Below are 16337 nucleotides of genomic sequence, written 5' to 3' on the forward strand. Positions count from 1 at the left end.
ACCCAAAAAAAAAAAAAAAATAGTGAACCTGTGAATTATTCTCACAATTAAATTGAAAGTAAAATTTACTTACTAACTCAAACCTTCTAGAATCGAAATTAGCAAAAGAGAAGAGAATACATGACCATGAACAGATTAAACAAAAATTCTTCGATTAAAAGCGTTTTCAGTACCTCACCAGCAGCTACGAAGCAGCCGTCACGCGAGACGGCCACGCAGCTCAAAGGTTTAGGCATTCGATGAGAGAGCATGAGATGCGATTGCGTTCCCTTTTCCATATCATAAACCACCGCAACGCAACCGGCCACGTAAACGCAGGTAGAGGCCGTTACGCTGGAAGCTAATCCGTTTTCATTTTTCGCTGTTAATCCGATAATCTCTTTCAAAACAAACTGCGATTTCAACCAAACCAAAAAGAAAAACATCAGAAAATCGATTAGATATTCTACAATTTCTTTTGTTTCAAATTAGGGATTGATATCTACCTTTGATGACGCTGGATCTGATTTCTTGAGCTTCCGATTCGTTTTCATCTTTGAAGGGGAAATGGATTGAAATTTTGAAAGTGAAGTTGTTTCTGGTTTTCTGGTAACGTTCGAATAAAAGAGAGAGAGGGAGGGAGAGGGAGGGGGCGGGAAATCTGTTGAAATCAAAGATTGAAAAGATATGTTATGAGACACGTGTGAGAAATTATCCAAAAAAGACACGTGTAAGCTGGGCTCAGCCGTTGATGGGCTCCGCTTCTCTGATTGGTGTGAATAATATTGTGAATATTATATAATATATGTATAATTAAATGATTTAATCAACAAATATGAAAAAATATACTTATCAATAGGTAAATTAACCACAAAAATATTAAACATATAAATACTTTTGAATAAATTAGAAAATGAAACTAAATCTAATAAAATGATAATGATTTGCTAAGGAAACAAAAAAATACGATCATATTAAAAAAAAAGCAAAGAAAAGCATGTAATATACTCTCTTTTTTTTGTAAAAGGGAAATTCAATTAATCAAAACATTAACTTACACCATTCTAGTCCATGATGTGCCTAGTTTATCTGCTAATAAAAGAGAGGAAATATTTGGAGGTGGAACATTAAAGATGTGTAAACCTATCTATAAGTCTTCATAGTTTGTAGCCATCCAATGGGTTCCTTGATTGGCCTCATGATATATATGAGTGATAGTGCAATCCCAATCTCGTTGTAACAGCTCCTTAATCTGCATTAGTAAGTTTGCACATGGATCTAGTGAAAAGTTCGAACTTGAGATCTTTTGAATAGCCACCATTGAATCTGCTTCTACTTGCACCTTGAAGAATGGCCCAAAGTTCTGCAACAAGTGGGCATGTTTCACCCACCTTATGAATAAAACCGAAAAGCCAATTCCCTTCATCATCTCTTACCAAAACGCCTGCAGTAGATTCCCCAGAAATACCTTTTGAGCTACCATCCACATTAAGCTTTACATGTAAGCGATTTGGTCTTGTCCAGGATATTGGAGTTGCTATTTTAGATTGATGCTCTGTTTTCCCCAAAATATCCCAAGCTTCTTTTGCCTTGCACCGTATATGCTCTGTCACATTATCTAGCCAAAGAAAAGAGCAATCAAACATATTGCATGAGAGAAAATGACTCCCCATGGAACTCCATCACAAAGCGTTGATACAGATATTCTCTTGAATCCATTGTTGTAAGTCCATAGTAAATAAAGTATTTAAGCTCGAATCAGGTCGCATATTAAGCCACATATTTCTCGAGCAGTTGCAGTCTCTTAAAGCATGTATTAAATTTTCAGTAGCATTACTGCATCTAAAGCATAGACTCGACGAAACCACATTCTTTTTAAGTAACCAATCCGCTGTTGGTAAAAATTCACGTAAAGCTCTCCAAAGAAAAACTTTTAACTTTCCTAGGACTTGTAATCTTCCAAATCTGCTCCCAATGTATAGATGTCAATAATGGAGCATCAATTTGGCAGTCATATCATGACTTTACAAAAAAAACTCCATTATTTCTCAAGGTCTAATACCCTTCATCGGTTACAGTACTGTTGGGATCAACAAATATGACTGCTATCATCCCTATTATCTGAGCAGGAAGTAAGTGTTGTAATGAATGAAAGTCCCAATTTCCATATCCATCACAATAACTTGCCACAGCAGGTAGAGCACCTTTCACTGCAGAAATTTTTCTATTGGCAAATTTCAATAAAGGTCCACAAGCTAGCTAGGAATCCATCCCAAATAAAGTAGAGTGTCCATTATTTGGGATCATACCCAGGCCTTTAACCAAAATTTCTCTACTCTTTAATATGCTGCGCCAAGTATAAGAGTCTATAGTCTTAGCTTTATTTGATAAAATGTCCTGTTCTTTTAAATATTTGCTTTTTAGTATACAACCCAATAGGAGTCCTTATTTTTCCATAACTGCCACTTTAACTTAGCTAGTAAAGCCAAATTAAACTTCTTAGTCTCCCTAATTTGTGGCCCACCTAGTTCCTCTGAAGCATAAATTGTTTCCCAACTGAGTGCATGGAGCTTCTACACCCCATCCAAGTGACCCCAAATAAAATCCCTTTTAAGCTTATCAATTTCCAATGCTACATTATTTGGGATGAGAGTAGTTTGCATTACATATGATGCCATTGAACTAGTGATAGATTGAATTAAAGAAATCCTTCCTGCCATCGACAAATGTTTATTGCTCCAGCTCTCCAATCTTTTTTTAATTTTATTGCTTAGCTCCTGATAAGTGGCTTTTGACACTTTTCCATGAATCATTGGAGTCCCTAAGTACTTCTTAAAATCCTTAACTAAAGGAATTTTAGCTAACTGACTCAAAGCTTTCGCCTTTATGGAGTCAATATTAGTAGAAACTAACATGGAGGATTTTTCTAAGTTCACCTTCTTACCTGATGCTTGGCAAAATTTATCAAGAGTCCTTAACATCATTTTAACTTGTTATGAAGTTGCTACTCCAAATAGCATGAGGTCATCTGCAAAGTAGGCATGTGATATATTGGGTCCACTTCTTGTGAAAGACAATGGCTTCCAATTTCTTTGTCTAACTTCTTGATCAATTAAGTGAGATAACTTTTCTAGGCATAATACAAAGAGATAGAGTGATAGAGGGTCTCTCTGTCTAATACCTCTTGATGGAGAGAAAGTTTTTGATGAATTCCCATTCCAAATAATGGCAAAAGAAGGGGCTTGCACAATGTTTACAATTAAAGAAATCCAATTAAAAGGAATTCCTATTTCTGTCATTTCTTCATGAATAAAACTCCATTTAACTCGATCATAGGCTTTCTACAAATCCACTTTAAGCACCAAAGCTCTTTCTTTTCGTTTCATGGTCCTTATTGTATGGATAGCCTCTTGCACTACAATCACATCGTCTACAGCTTGCCTTCCCAGCATAAAGCTACTTTGTGATCTTCCAATTAATCCCTCAAGCATTGGTCTTAACCAATCAACTAATATTTTACTAATCAATCTAAGAGGAACAGAATACAAGCTAATAGGCTGAAATTGAGTGATTTTCTCTGGACTTTCAAGTTTGAGGATAAGGGTAATTAATGTATGATTCAAAGCTGGTAGAACCGAACCTGAAGCATAAGCTATCTGGACAAAATTAACCAAATTAGCATTGATATATTGCCAGTTCTTCTAAAAAAAGCTCACTAGCTCGAACTTTTCCTTATGTCAAATAAGGCATGTTGAATTTCTTCACTAGATAACGCCTTGGCTAAGATTGAAATTTGATCTTCATTTAACCTCCAATTTGGCGATACAAGTAATAAGACCCGAACCCCATCATCCTTGTACAAATGTTGATAAAAGTTGACAAGCATCTCCTCTAGTTCTTTAAGATCCGTACACCACGATCCATCATCTCTGCGAAATGCAACTATCTTCTTCTTCCTTTGTCTGCTTTTCACGAGAGCATGATAAAACTTTAAGTTGCTATCTCCATATTTGAGCCAATCCAATCTAACCTTTTGTTGCCAAATCAACTCTTCCTGATAGAGACCAAGATTATACTCCTCAATCAAAGTAATTTTTAAACGTTGAAGGTAATCATTGGGTTTCGCATCAACTTTCTTCTGTATTCCCTTGAGGTGCGCTAGTAACCTCCTTTATACATATACATACATATATATATATATATATATATATCTCCAAAGGTCTCTAAACTCCATTGCTGCATATTTTCAGCTAATCCTTTCAAAGTAAAATACATGTCTGCAAAGCTCCATTTTGTTTTGAGAAAATCAATAAAATTTGGGTGGGTCATCCATGCTTCTTCAAATCTGAAATTCTTTGTAACTTATAATAAAAGTGAGAAAACCGTACACCATACAAGGATCAGATGATGATCAGAATGCGTTATTGGCAAAACAAAAGCTTCAGCATGAGGGTAAATTCTTTGCCATTCTTCATTAGTTAATCCTTGATCCAAACGGACCCTGGTACAATCATGACCATGCCTTTTCTTCCACCATGTGTATTTGGGACCCCTAGTTTCTAATTCTGATAAATTGCAGTAACTCATACAATCTAGCATAAGATTACAATGAGCTAAGTTAACTCTTGTCCTTCCTATTTTTTCATCAGGTGAAGTTACCTAATTAAAGTCCCTTATCACCATCCAAGGAAGATTGTGCAAGTCACTAGCCATATTAAGAGAAAGCCACAACCTTTTCCTATCTTCCACTACTGGACTACCATATACTGCTGTAAGCAGCCATTTTGTTTTTGAAGAATTAACCATCATATGCACTAATTGGCAAAATTGAGCTAGAATATCAATTTCAACATTTTTCGGATCCCACAAGACCTATATTCCTCCTATAAAACCATCAGCTTCCACTCAAAAATAGTTCAACTTACCCAACCGGCAACAAACTTTATCTGTATTAGCACCAGAAGCACGAGGCTCCAAAAGAAAGAAAATATGTATCTTGTAAAGCTTTGTCATATTGCAAATACTCCTCACACTCCTATGAGAGGCAGCTCATCTAACATTTCATGTTAGTATATCTATCATAAAAAATATATATAGGAAACAAAAACAAATTAAACTTGAAAAACATGAGAGTCCAAAGGTCACCTTTTAAGAGGAGGTTACCTGCATGACCTTTATTCCATCATCCTCCAAATCCATGTCAGTAGCTACATCCCCCTTCTCGGCATCATCTAAAGGACCTTCCTCCATCGTCATTAGTTGCCTTTCTCTCGCCATGCCATTCACCAACCCCTACTCTAGGTCTGTCATCATTATCTTGATCATGAGATGACAGTTTAGGGAGATTTAAGGATACTACTTGAGAAACGTTAGTGTTATTATTCTCAGGTAAGTCAGCTACTGTCTTCCCACTAGATGCTCTCATTTTTGGCATTACTAAAGACACTGACGATACTGTCTTTGGTTCTCTAGCAACTTGCTACTTTCTTTTTGCCATTGAAGCTGGTGTAGAGTTCCTGGTCAAGACATTGGCCTAAACTTGTAAATTTTGCTTGAAAAGCTCTTTATTCCAAATTGGACCCGTAGTTTTACTCGATTTATTCACCGCCTGATCAGATTCTTCCTTGTTTTCTGACACTGGTATGAACTCCTCAACGACATGACCAACATCTTCATCTCCAAGCACAACAAATCTGGTGTCTCAGGCTACTGAAGGTTTAAGATGTTCCTCAACAGCTGCTACCTTTACCCGTGGCCCTACCGTTCGTTTGTTATTCTTCCTGGCTACCATCCAAAAGGCCAAACCTATGAGTCTTATAGCCCTTCTCTCTAGTTACCGCTAATTCTGCCAAAGCTAGGGCTTGGTTTCCAATATAACCTTCATTTTCCTTCTGTCTAACTATGCAACCTTCCTCATTGTGCCCAAACTTCCCACAGCGATAACACATCATCCTTAACCCCTCATATTCCACCTTCTGCCATCTACCTGTAAGGAAGATTTTTGGCACCAAAGGCTTTTTGAGATTAATTTCAACACATAAGCGAGTAAAATTCCCTCTAGTTGCATTCGAGGTTGTGCAATCAATTTTTACTGCTTTTCTTATCTCATTATCGATTGTAGCCAAAACATGTCGATCATAATATTCTATGGACATTTCTAGTAACCGTATCCATGTGACTACCGAATCAATATCAGCCTTTTTCGATTTAAATCTTGGAGTCCATCTTCTGATAGTGAGATAATGATTAAATATGATCTACCAGCCATTCGTTAGAATATGATCATAATTAAATTTATTGTTAAAGCGAAAACAATAAAATCCATTGTCAAGATCTATAGCCTGAAAATCACTAATCAATGCCCAAAGGTGCCTCACCCTAATGCAAAGATAGGTATAACTAATATCCTTTTCTAGCAACTTAACAATCAGAGTATGTCTCCAGGGCTTTCGGATGCGCAACTTGTCTACATCAATCTCTGCTTCTCCATCATCTTTTGAATCTGTCGATCTCATCTGGTATACTTCCTTCGTCATCCGAATTTTCATTAACCATGTAATCTCCCATGTCATCTCTAGCAAGTGCATATGATAGGACATACGTGAGTGAACAACATCAACATTATCTTGGATCTGCATAGAATCGTTCATTGGATGAACACAATCTCCACAAAAATCAGTACCCAAATGACCTCTTTTAGAGCCAACTTTCACAGATGGATTAATTGTGTCACCCTTAAGCCTTATTGGAGGGCCACCCTCCGGGTTCACCTCCATACAAGAAGACAAGAGCTATGGTTTCTTTAAAATAATAGATTATTTTTTCTTTACATGTAATATACTTTTGAGTTTGGTAAAAGTATTATTTCGACAAAAGGAAAATATGTAATAGATAAAGATAATCACAATTTTATGAGAAAAACAAGTTTTTTATTCACAAATTAAATGAATAATATTGTTCATAATTAATTTTAATAAAAAAAAGTGTTTTACCTTTGGATAAAAATTTCAAACAAAGATAAAACACGTCTTATTCTTGTCAAATATAATAATTTAAAACTTTTAATTGTAATTAGATAATTTTAATAAATATAATACAAAATTATAATTGATATACTCTTATATATATTATCTTGTGCAAGAATTTTAAAATTTTAAAGAGTGGAAATAAAAGATTATCACATATTTTAAGACATATTTAAAATGTCAATAAATTAATATAATAAATAAATAAATAAAAATATATATTAATATATCTCATTGACTCATACAATTTGCCAAGGAAGAACCAACATGCATTTGTATGTTCATTTAGCCAAGGTGGACTTTTAGAAAGCCATTATTCATAATTCCCACCTACCTTGGACCACGACCATTTCTGTATATATATAGCAGTGACTGAGATCATGCTATGTCACGCAGCCTTTTGGGGATATGCCTACTTTTAATTACTAACAGTCAAGGACTAAAGGTCAAGGCCATCCCACCAAACTTTTAGTTAAAGACCATTTGCTCTATCAATGTCTTCAAATGCAATACATTCGGAAGAACATAACCCAATATCAAGATCGAATTATGCAGGATTTATAATTCGTTGTTAATATAATAAATTAAATTAAACTATATATACTTGTAAATAAGATATAATTTTATTATTTAACATTTAAAATTAATAATCATGATAGTAATTATAGCAAAATAATAATACACATAATCAATTATGATTAAAAAAATATATCTATATGGGTTTAAACAGATCATAAATATGTCAAGCAAACATGCTTATACTATTAACTAAATAAGTAAGAAATGGATAATTAGTTACAAGGATTTATAATAAATATCATTAATTAAATATATTTTTAAACAAGTTAAACCAATTTAATGAGATTCGAATTTTTGTGTATAAATTGTGTATTAAAACACTAAATATAATTATCAAAAACTTAAATTTATTTAACTCGTATTTGTGTAGTATACAAAATTATTTGAGTCTTACCAAATAAGATAAAGAACTATATTTAAATATTTAATTTATTGATTGATACATATCTTTTTATTTAAAAAATAAATTATAAAATTTTGAATTATAAAAAAATAAAAATTAAAAAAATTGAAAAGAGAAGAAAAATTTAAAGGAGAAGGGCAAATCCTAGTAGCCCGGTAAAACCGAGGGTTGTTGGACAAATCGAGGTTGGTAAGCAAAACCCCGGGACTACCACGTGTTCCCCAGTAGGAGTCTTTCAGTCATGGACAACGCACGGAAACAATGAAATCATTTAGTGACGAAAATACCCTTATTTGAGTTGCGTAATAACTAATAGAAGACCGATTCTTTTGTCGCTTGCCTCCCCTGTTCCACAACAACCCCCGTATCCAAACCATTTTAAATTAAACCTTATTTTCTTTTCCTGTTTGTTGTTTGAATGCATGGAAGGCGAATTTCCAGCAAATTTTCTTTATTTTTTTATGTTTAATATTATTATATAATTTCATTTAAAGAGTTCCATTTAGCAATTTTTTTTGACATTAATGATCACTATTTTAAGGGTATTTCCATACTGACCATCTCAAGCTTGCTTCTGTTTCTCTGCCTACAATGGCTGCTGAATCATTGCTGCTTCATTATTCTTCTTCTTCTTCTTCTTCTTCTTCCACCAAGCCTTCTTGCTTCTTGAGTAGACACCAATCGAGTTTGATCGAATCGAGGACGACCCACCTCGGGTTTCGACGTAGAGTCCTTGGAAAGCAGGTCAAATGGGAGAGCTTGAGCTTGTCATCGAGAGGGAGAGATCATGCTTTGAAGAAGAAGGAGAAAGGAGGAGGAGGGGCGATGGTGAGGTGTACGGCGGAGGGGATAGAAAGAAGGGTGTTGATCGGGGATACAGCGTCGTCGGTGAGGGTGCCGGAGAGGTTCAAGGTGGTGGCTTTAATGGCTTGCGTCATGTGTTTGTGTAATGCTGATAGAGTCGTAATGTCGGTCGCCATCGTTCCTCTCGCTGATAAGCTTAATTGGTCAAATTCTTTCCTTGGCGTTGTTCAGGTAACAATCCCGAAATCATCTTTCCTTTTTCCATTCTCTTGCTTTCCATCCTTAAAGATAAACAGTTTTCCGCCATTGTTAATCAGTTTCATAGAAAAATAAGGGGAAAGAAAAAATGGGGTAGGTGCTTTGAGGGGTGGTTGACAAGCTTGAGGTGGTGGGTTCAGCCAGCAAAGTGAAAACTGAAAATTAAGTAATATATATAAACCCTTATGCATATACATTAGTAAATGTGAACAAACTTTCCAAGCGGCTCAGTCCATGGTTTGTACTGTTCTGTGGTTGTTTGGACGAGGAGAGTGGGTCTGGGCTACCTTAAAAGGAAAGGAGCCCACTTCATTTTGGCAGTGGACTTAGTGGTTTGAACCGAACCCCAAAGAGTAATATACCAGTTTGGTAGCCCAGCAAGTAGTTTGCTAATGTCCAATGTCCTTTTCTTATTAGCACATCTTCTTGTTCATCATTGGTTATTGGTTATGCTGATCAGTTTGCTTTAATTTGTTGAAGTCATCATTTCTCTGGGGGTACATATTCTCCTCTGCGATTGGAGGAGCCTTGGTTGACAAATATGGAGGCAAAAAAGTGCTGGCTTGGGGTGTGGCTTTGTGGTCTTTGGCTACCCTTCTCACTCCATGGGCTGCCAACCACTCAACCATTGCTCTCTTGGCTATCCGGGCTTTCTTTGGTCTGGCTGAAGGTGTTGCCCTGCCCTCCATGAGCACCCTCTTATCAAGGTAATGCCACCTCAGTTCTCATTGAGTTATGTATTTTGTAGCAATGTTTTGATTAATATTTGGCTTTCATCATGGTTGAAGAATGAACTCAAGGTATTCAAGATAGGATTAGGTCATGAACTAGTCCATGACCAGTTTATAGTTTAAAGAATATGATGTTAGGCCTTGCTCCCTGGCTGATGAAAGCTGTTCTTTTTTTTAACTCTTTAGGTGGTTTCCAGGAGATGAAAGAGCAAGTGCAGTTGGGGTATCCATGGCAGGATTTCATCTTGGAAATGTAGTGGGCTTACTTCTGACTCCAATCTTGTTGTCATCCATTGGAATTTCTGGTCCTTTCATTCTATTTTCCTCTCTGGGACTGCTATGGTTGTCATCATGGGTGTATAAAGTTACAAGTGATCCGAGAGAAAGTCCATTTGTCAGCAAATCTGAGCTGAGACTAATCCAGACAGGGAAAATTGATCCTCCAGTAAGTACTGGTGAGAGTCCACCTATAAGCCTCATCTTATCAAAGTTACCGACATGGGCAATCATATTTGCTAATGTAACTAACAATTGGGTGAGTTTTTTCATCATATCTAAAACTTCTTAGTGGCTTCATTAATTCTTTTATGAATATGTAGTCGTAACTCCTGAGACATACATTTTATTTCAGGGGTACTTTGTTCTCCTCTCATGGATGCCAGTTTATTTCAGGACAGTAAGTAGCTTATTTCTCACCAATTATTTCTTTATTTACCAAATGCTTGAAGCCTAAAACAATTTGAAGCCTTTCGAAAGAGTTGCAGGCATTCTCAGCAGCTTATAACTTTGTAGAGTACTACTTAATGAGTACAGATACACGCACATAAGCTTTTCCTAAGTTTACCTGCACTGTTCAAGCATCCAGAGACCTGTATTCTGACTCTTGCTGGTGTGTAGCATGATGAGTACTTTCATTTTCTTAGTGTAAAAAACTTTCGCTACTGGATGAATGCAGGTGTTCAATGTGAACTTGAAACAAGCAGCTTGGTTTAGTGCTGTTCCATGGGGGACAATGGCAGTTTCAGGTTACATTGCAGGGGCAGTATCAGATTCCCTAATTAAGGCAGGCTACTCCATAACATTAGTCCGAAAGATCATGCAGGTAAATCTTCCAAAGCTATTTAATATCTTACAATAACAAGATCACATAGGACACACTGCACTCTCAGGACTCTAAAATGAATTCTTTAAAAAAAATTTGGTTTTGATGGCTAAATATAAGCGAGAGCAGATGATAATAAGAACACACATCATAGAAGAAACAACCATGGCAAAAAGACCTTTTGAAATTGGAAGTTCACTCCTAATTTTCATTGATTTCTTTATTTTGCTGAAAAAGATGGCTACTGCTGATGTATATTTGTAAATGTAATAGTCTATAGGCTTCATTGGCCCTGGGGTGTCACTGCTTTGCCTAAATTTTGCAAAGTCACCTGCAGTTGCAGCTTTATTTATCACAATAGCGCTGAGCTTCAGTTCTTTCAGCCAAGCTGGTTTTCTGCTCAATATGCAAGTAAGTTTCATTTGTTTGTCACCCTAAGATCATAACTGCCCATAACTTTTCTGACTACTCAACAATATTTTATCACAAAGAAAAGAATTTACACCAAACTAAAATGCTGCTTCCTTGGTTTATCTGATCAGGACATTGCACCTCAGTATGCAGGATTTGTCCACGGTACGTTAAAGCCATTCTATCTAACATCTAGCAGATGATTTTAGTTCATATTTACTGGAGCTTTTGTGGTTTTCCTTAACTTGAGTTTCCATATTTCCATCGCTAACACAGTAAGGCTATTCTTAATGGGAAACAGGCATAGCAAATTCAGCAGGAACACTGGCTGCCATAATCAGCACCATTGGAACCGGTTACTTTGTGCAGTGGTTAGGATCTTTCCAGGCATTCCTCAGTGTCACAGCTGGTCTCTATTTCATTACAACCATTTTCTGGAATCTGTTTGCGACTGGGGAACGAGTTTTCTAATCTCGAAGAACATAAATCGATGAAGCAGCATCTAACAACAAGGTTCATGCTGGGGAAGTGACAGGAAATCAACAGAAGTTTAATCACGCATTCAAAAATTTTGGGGGTTAATCACTTTTAGGCATGATTCATGAATGGTATAGCAAGAGAATTTTTTAGTAACCGTACAGTTCATTCTTTGTTTTGCTTCTGGCAGAAGTGCCTCATTCTCTTCTTCTCATTGTACATTTTTCTCTTTCCCTACCTGATATATTGATCAGATATCACTGCAGAACATTAAATTACCATATTCAAGCTTGATATATCAATTTTGGAACAAGTTATTTTCTGAACTCTGTTCTTCTATTTTCTCCCTCACACTTGGCAATGGAATGTGATCAGAAAGACAGAATCATGAAATTTTTCACCAAAATGAAAAACAAGAGAGGACCACAGACCACTGTTGTGAGTCAGCCCTGCAACTTTTATAAGAGATAATGCCATGAATCCATGATGCTGCCATTGTTGAATTTAAGGGTAGCCTGCCAATGTAGAAAATCCAACCAGCTAATGTTCTATTATCGCTATTATCATCCATCAATATTTGGCAAATACTAGCAACATATAAATTATTTGCCTAAATAATCATGAAACTGTACTGATACAAAAATAGCTACTAAGAAATTGGTTGACTTTGGATGTCTTGTAATCAAAGTGCTATATAAAGTATCTAACAAATTCCATGGGACAAAGTTTTAGATGGAACGTGCATTTGTACAAAAATAATTAGATAAAAACTCAAATATGAACTCCAAAATGATCATTTAAATTATCTCCTTGGACAGATTAATTTTAGGTAAATATCTTTCTCTTTAGGCTTGAAATATATATGTCAGTAATAGGAAAGGAGAAATAAAAATTGGTCTCCATATTCTTTTTTTAATATGATGCTATATATTTAATTTCTCCCCATAATTTTTAGCGTTTATTTGGAGGAAGAAAGTCCAAATTTTCTCCATCACACATCTCAGCTGACAAAGCCCATGTAACTGTTGCATATGAGACTCAGAACCTACTTTGATTCCTTCACCTCTAGGGACAGCAGGAATTCACCCTTTTCAACTCTCTTACACCACGCACCTTTCAGCTCTCCTTCCTTGGATTTTCATCCTTAATTACATCAATCCAGCATAGTTCCAGCCTTTCAGACAGGGAGTGACAGCATCCCATAATCTAAAACGATCTCCATCTTTTATAATTTTACTTTCTTTGAGAATCCCAGTCAAACCCAGTTTTACCAACCTCTTCTTAATTTTGTCCTATTTTATGTGAATTTTAACCAAAACCCACCAGTCAAACCAACCCAAGATTGAAGCTTTTTGGCTTAATTTCTCACGAAGTGATCAAATATCTCTATTGGGTTCTCTTTGGTTGTGCTTAAAAGAGATGAATTTCAGGAGCTTGGAGGATTTTTGGGCCTTTTATGTGAATCAGCACTCGAAACCATCAACAAGGCGCTGGCACTTTGCAGGCACGCTCTCGAGTATTCTATTGTTGATTTATTCCGTGTTGTTTAATTGGTGGTTCTTGGTCTTTGTGCCGATATTTGGTTATGGACTTGCCTGGTACAGCCATTTCTTTGTGGAAGGGAATGTTCCTGCCACTTTTGGGCATCCGTTTTGGTCCCTTTTATGTGATTTCCGGATGTTTGGATTGATGCTTACTGGGAAAATGGATAGAGAGATCAAGAGGCTAGGAAAGAGACCTATCTTACAGGGCTTCTAAGGCTCTTTATGTAAGGCTTTTTCCTGTTTTATTCATGATAACAATTACTTGTATCTGTTTTTTTCTGGATGCTGTCAGCACTAGTTGAACTCATGTTGATTATATCTTGCTTCTGATTATGTTTAGACAACTTTTTTCTTAAATTTATGATGAATAATTGAGTAGAATTCAACAATAATTTGACTCAGCTGGATGATTGTGCTCTTTCTGAATGATAGGTTAGATATTTTTGGTTAAATTTACCAGAAATCAGAATGGTATTTATGCTGTTGATGTTTATACGTAGCATGAAGAATCAATTTGTTCAGATCACTTGCTTGTGCAAGGCGTGGATTTTGGGTTTGGTTCTGCTTTAGGTAGGTAAAAACTTAATAGAAGTAACCTTTAGATTGTTAAATTGGAGGAATAATGCTGTCAACAATGCAAAGAAGGACATGAAGAAGGTGGACACATACATGGTTCAGCAGTGTTCATCCCAGAATAGGGAAAATTGAATATCATCTTACCTTTTTCAGAAACACCACTACGTATTCAGTTCACAAACTGCTCCGACTTCTTTTGTTTGCAGCCATGATGATTAACTTATCAGCTCAACTTATCTTTAAGAAAGCCATTTCTCAGCCATGGTGTTTGGGCAAAAGCTTTTCTGACATTTTCTTAGGCACACAACCTTTTTCACATTCTTCTTACTGAGAATATAATCTCTAGGCTGTAGGTTACCCAATGACACTTTTGGTACTTAGTTCCTGGGTTCATGTTCATGATGATCAGCTTCCTGGGTTCATGTTCATGATGATCAGCCTGAGTTTTACGCTGTCGATAATCTTTAGGACTGCCTTTGTATAAGCTAAGGAAATCTGAACACGAGATTTGTATCCTAGGGGAGCTCAGTTTTTGGTTGAAACCCATAATTGAAATGACTTTGCAAGCATTTACATTGAAAAGGGGAATGGAATTATTGCTTTTGAACCACTGAAAAGCCCTCTAACCATTCATACCTACTATTGCTATCAGACAGACATGTAAATATCTTCAGAAATGATTGTTGTCTTTAGTTCAAGTGAGGAACCCATGTGCTGCCTGGTTTGTGATTTTGTTTTTTCTAGGACTAAACTCTAACTTGACATGTATCCATGAATCATGATACGATCATTTTTTCTAGAACTGAATTTGCTCGTGGATGTGAAGTACCAACAACTCAGCATGAGTTTGACTTCGAAGTACTCCCTCCCTCCCTCTCCTCTCCTCTCCTCTCCTCTCCTACTTCCCTTTCGTGTGGATGTGTTCCTCTTTGTAGGGTCAAAATCTATTTCCTCATCTTGAACCAAGCATACTGTCAAAACGAAGTAATGAAGTTAACTATCTAATGTGGAAGAAAGAAAAAATGAAATTAAACAAGCTTTATTTCATTCTTTGAGATTGGAAGGTAAGCATGGTTTCTGGATGCAGCTAGGTCTGAGGAAAAGCTGTCTTAGAAAATTGGATTCATTAGTAGCTTCAAACGTGGCAGAATCAAAAAGGACAAAAGATTTTGAGGAGTCTGTCAGACAACCTTGTGACCACCCCAGCTGGACTAAGACCAGCCGAGAACGATCCTCTACTGCTTCAAACGGTCACCAGGGACCGGAGAGGCTGTTAATCACGCTCTGATCACAAGGCCATAATTTATCTTCCAGACTTGAGATCCTGTCTCCTTTATGAAGGATACAGAAATACGAACCTATAGAACAGATCCTGTTCAAGTAAGATCGTGCGAATTTTCTATGTGGGAATCCATCAAACCTTTGTGGATAATTGTAGCCAATATTTAATGTTTAATACTGGCAAATACAAAATGTTGATTTATAATTTCGTTAGATGAAATTATATTTGTTAATAATATTTGGCTAACGTCTTTACAATTGTACAAGGTTTATTAGTAATTGTAATACCAGTCATGACCATGAAGCCTTTAGTACTAGGAATTGTAGGGCTTTACCCCAAAGGGAGCCCTTCCAGAAATTCTCTAAGGCCAGGGCCGAACCCAGGCCTAAGAGGGGGTTTGGAAATAGTTTTCAACCAGCAATAGACGCGCCTCGGTTAGAACCTCACTAGCTGCGTCATTGCCCCAAGCGCAAAGATGCTTCCTATGGTGTCCTCGTCTTAGTATTTGTAGTGGATGCAAGGATTGTCATTTTATTCTCCTATCCATGTGGGATTGTGACTTAAACATTTTGGTCCATTGTTCTCTCTACTTATATGGGAATGGAGATATTTAATCGAAATTATGCACCTTATATTTTTGGCATTAAGTTTATAATTAAAATTTACGATTGAGATCAAATGCGACTCATAATAATAATGTAACATACAATTTATATTTGACAAAATTAAATGATAAATTTCAAAGATAACCATATAACTAGGATTAATTATTTAACTAATACCACATGCTTCAAAGTTTGAGGAAAAAAAATTTAAAAGTCACTGACAACTATTTTTGAGGAAACCCAAATGTTTTCATCAAAGATTCTAGTAGATGGTCTAGAACTCTAGTTCTATTTTTTGTTTTTTATGTTTTAAGTGTTATAAATAAAAATATTATAACCCTACCTCTCTATCCAAGTGACAGCTCTAGAACCCAATTTCTGTTACTGTCACTGGCATTGTTGCGCATAATCCAACCTACTTCCCAGATTAATAGCAAAGCTTCATGTAGCCATGTCGCATTTTAATGCCAATCTTTTTAAGCTTAAAACTAGGATTGGGCAGGGGCCGCGCGAACGCAGGCCCCCACTGCCACAAATTATGACGTAGGCTCTCCCACTTGG

At 36.3% G+C, this 16337-nt stretch overlaps 3 protein-coding genes and 3 non-coding genes across 6 annotated transcripts in view; 2 read left to right on the plus strand and 4 right to left on the minus strand.

Annotated features, from left to right (window-relative positions):
• The window catches only part of LOC110420948 (Transducin/WD40 repeat-like superfamily protein), an 8369-nt gene extending 7759 nt beyond the window's left edge, over positions 1–610 (minus strand). Inside the window, exons 1-2 of the mRNA XM_021434380.2 lie at positions 486–610; positions 174–392 (exon numbers count right to left, since the gene is read on the minus strand). Coding sequence (XP_021290055.1) covers positions 174–392; positions 486–533 — 267 coding nt within the window. The 5' untranslated portion in view covers positions 534–610. The remainder of the gene's footprint in view (positions 1–173; positions 393–485) is intronic.
• A 7735-nt stretch (positions 611–8345) lies between these two features.
• PHT4;2 (phosphate transporter 4;2) lies at positions 8346–12083 on the plus strand. The gene is made up of 8 exons (XM_021433805.1): positions 8346–9021; positions 9529–9755; positions 9966–10314; positions 10411–10455; positions 10735–10881; positions 11155–11292; positions 11424–11457; positions 11594–12083. Exons 1-8 carry the CDS (start codon positions 8578–8580, stop codon positions 11761–11763), a joined length of 1554 nt encoding a protein of 517 aa, XP_021289480.1. The 5' UTR covers positions 8346–8577; the 3' UTR covers positions 11764–12083.
• A 660-nt stretch (positions 12084–12743) lies between these two features.
• On the plus strand, positions 12744–15437 carry LOC110420478 (transmembrane protein (DUF962)). The gene is made up of 2 exons (XM_021433802.2): positions 12744–13537; positions 14977–15437. Exon 1 carries the CDS (start codon positions 13189–13191, stop codon positions 13525–13527), a length of 339 nt encoding a protein of 112 aa, XP_021289477.1. The 5' UTR covers positions 12744–13188; the 3' UTR covers positions 13528–13537; positions 14977–15437.
• On the minus strand, positions 15065–15279 carry LOC149526901 (small nucleolar RNA U3). Its single transcript, XR_016351515.1, has one exon. It is a non-coding gene; the product is annotated as a small nucleolar RNA U3 (small nucleolar RNA).
• Positions 15438–15497: 60 nt separating the features above from the next.
• On the minus strand, positions 15498–15648 carry LOC149526902 (U4 spliceosomal RNA). The gene has a single exon (XR_016351490.1). It is a non-coding gene; the product is annotated as a U4 spliceosomal RNA (small nuclear RNA).
• A 626-nt stretch (positions 15649–16274) lies between these two features.
• LOC149526903 (U1 spliceosomal RNA) overlaps positions 16275–16337 on the minus strand; it is a 161-nt gene continuing 98 nt past the window's right edge. The window contains exon 1 of the small nuclear RNA XR_016351489.1: positions 16275–16337. This exon is cut by the window's right edge and continues 98 nt beyond it. This is a non-coding gene — a small nuclear RNA (U1 spliceosomal RNA).

The sequence above is a fragment of the Theobroma umbraticum genome, unplaced genomic scaffold (genome assembly GCF_002168275.2).
Source record: "Theobroma umbraticum cultivar Fairchild unplaced genomic scaffold, ASM216827v3 scaffold_86.0, whole genome shotgun sequence".
Taxonomy (NCBI): Eukaryota; Viridiplantae; Streptophyta; class Magnoliopsida; order Malvales; family Malvaceae; genus Theobroma; species Theobroma umbraticum.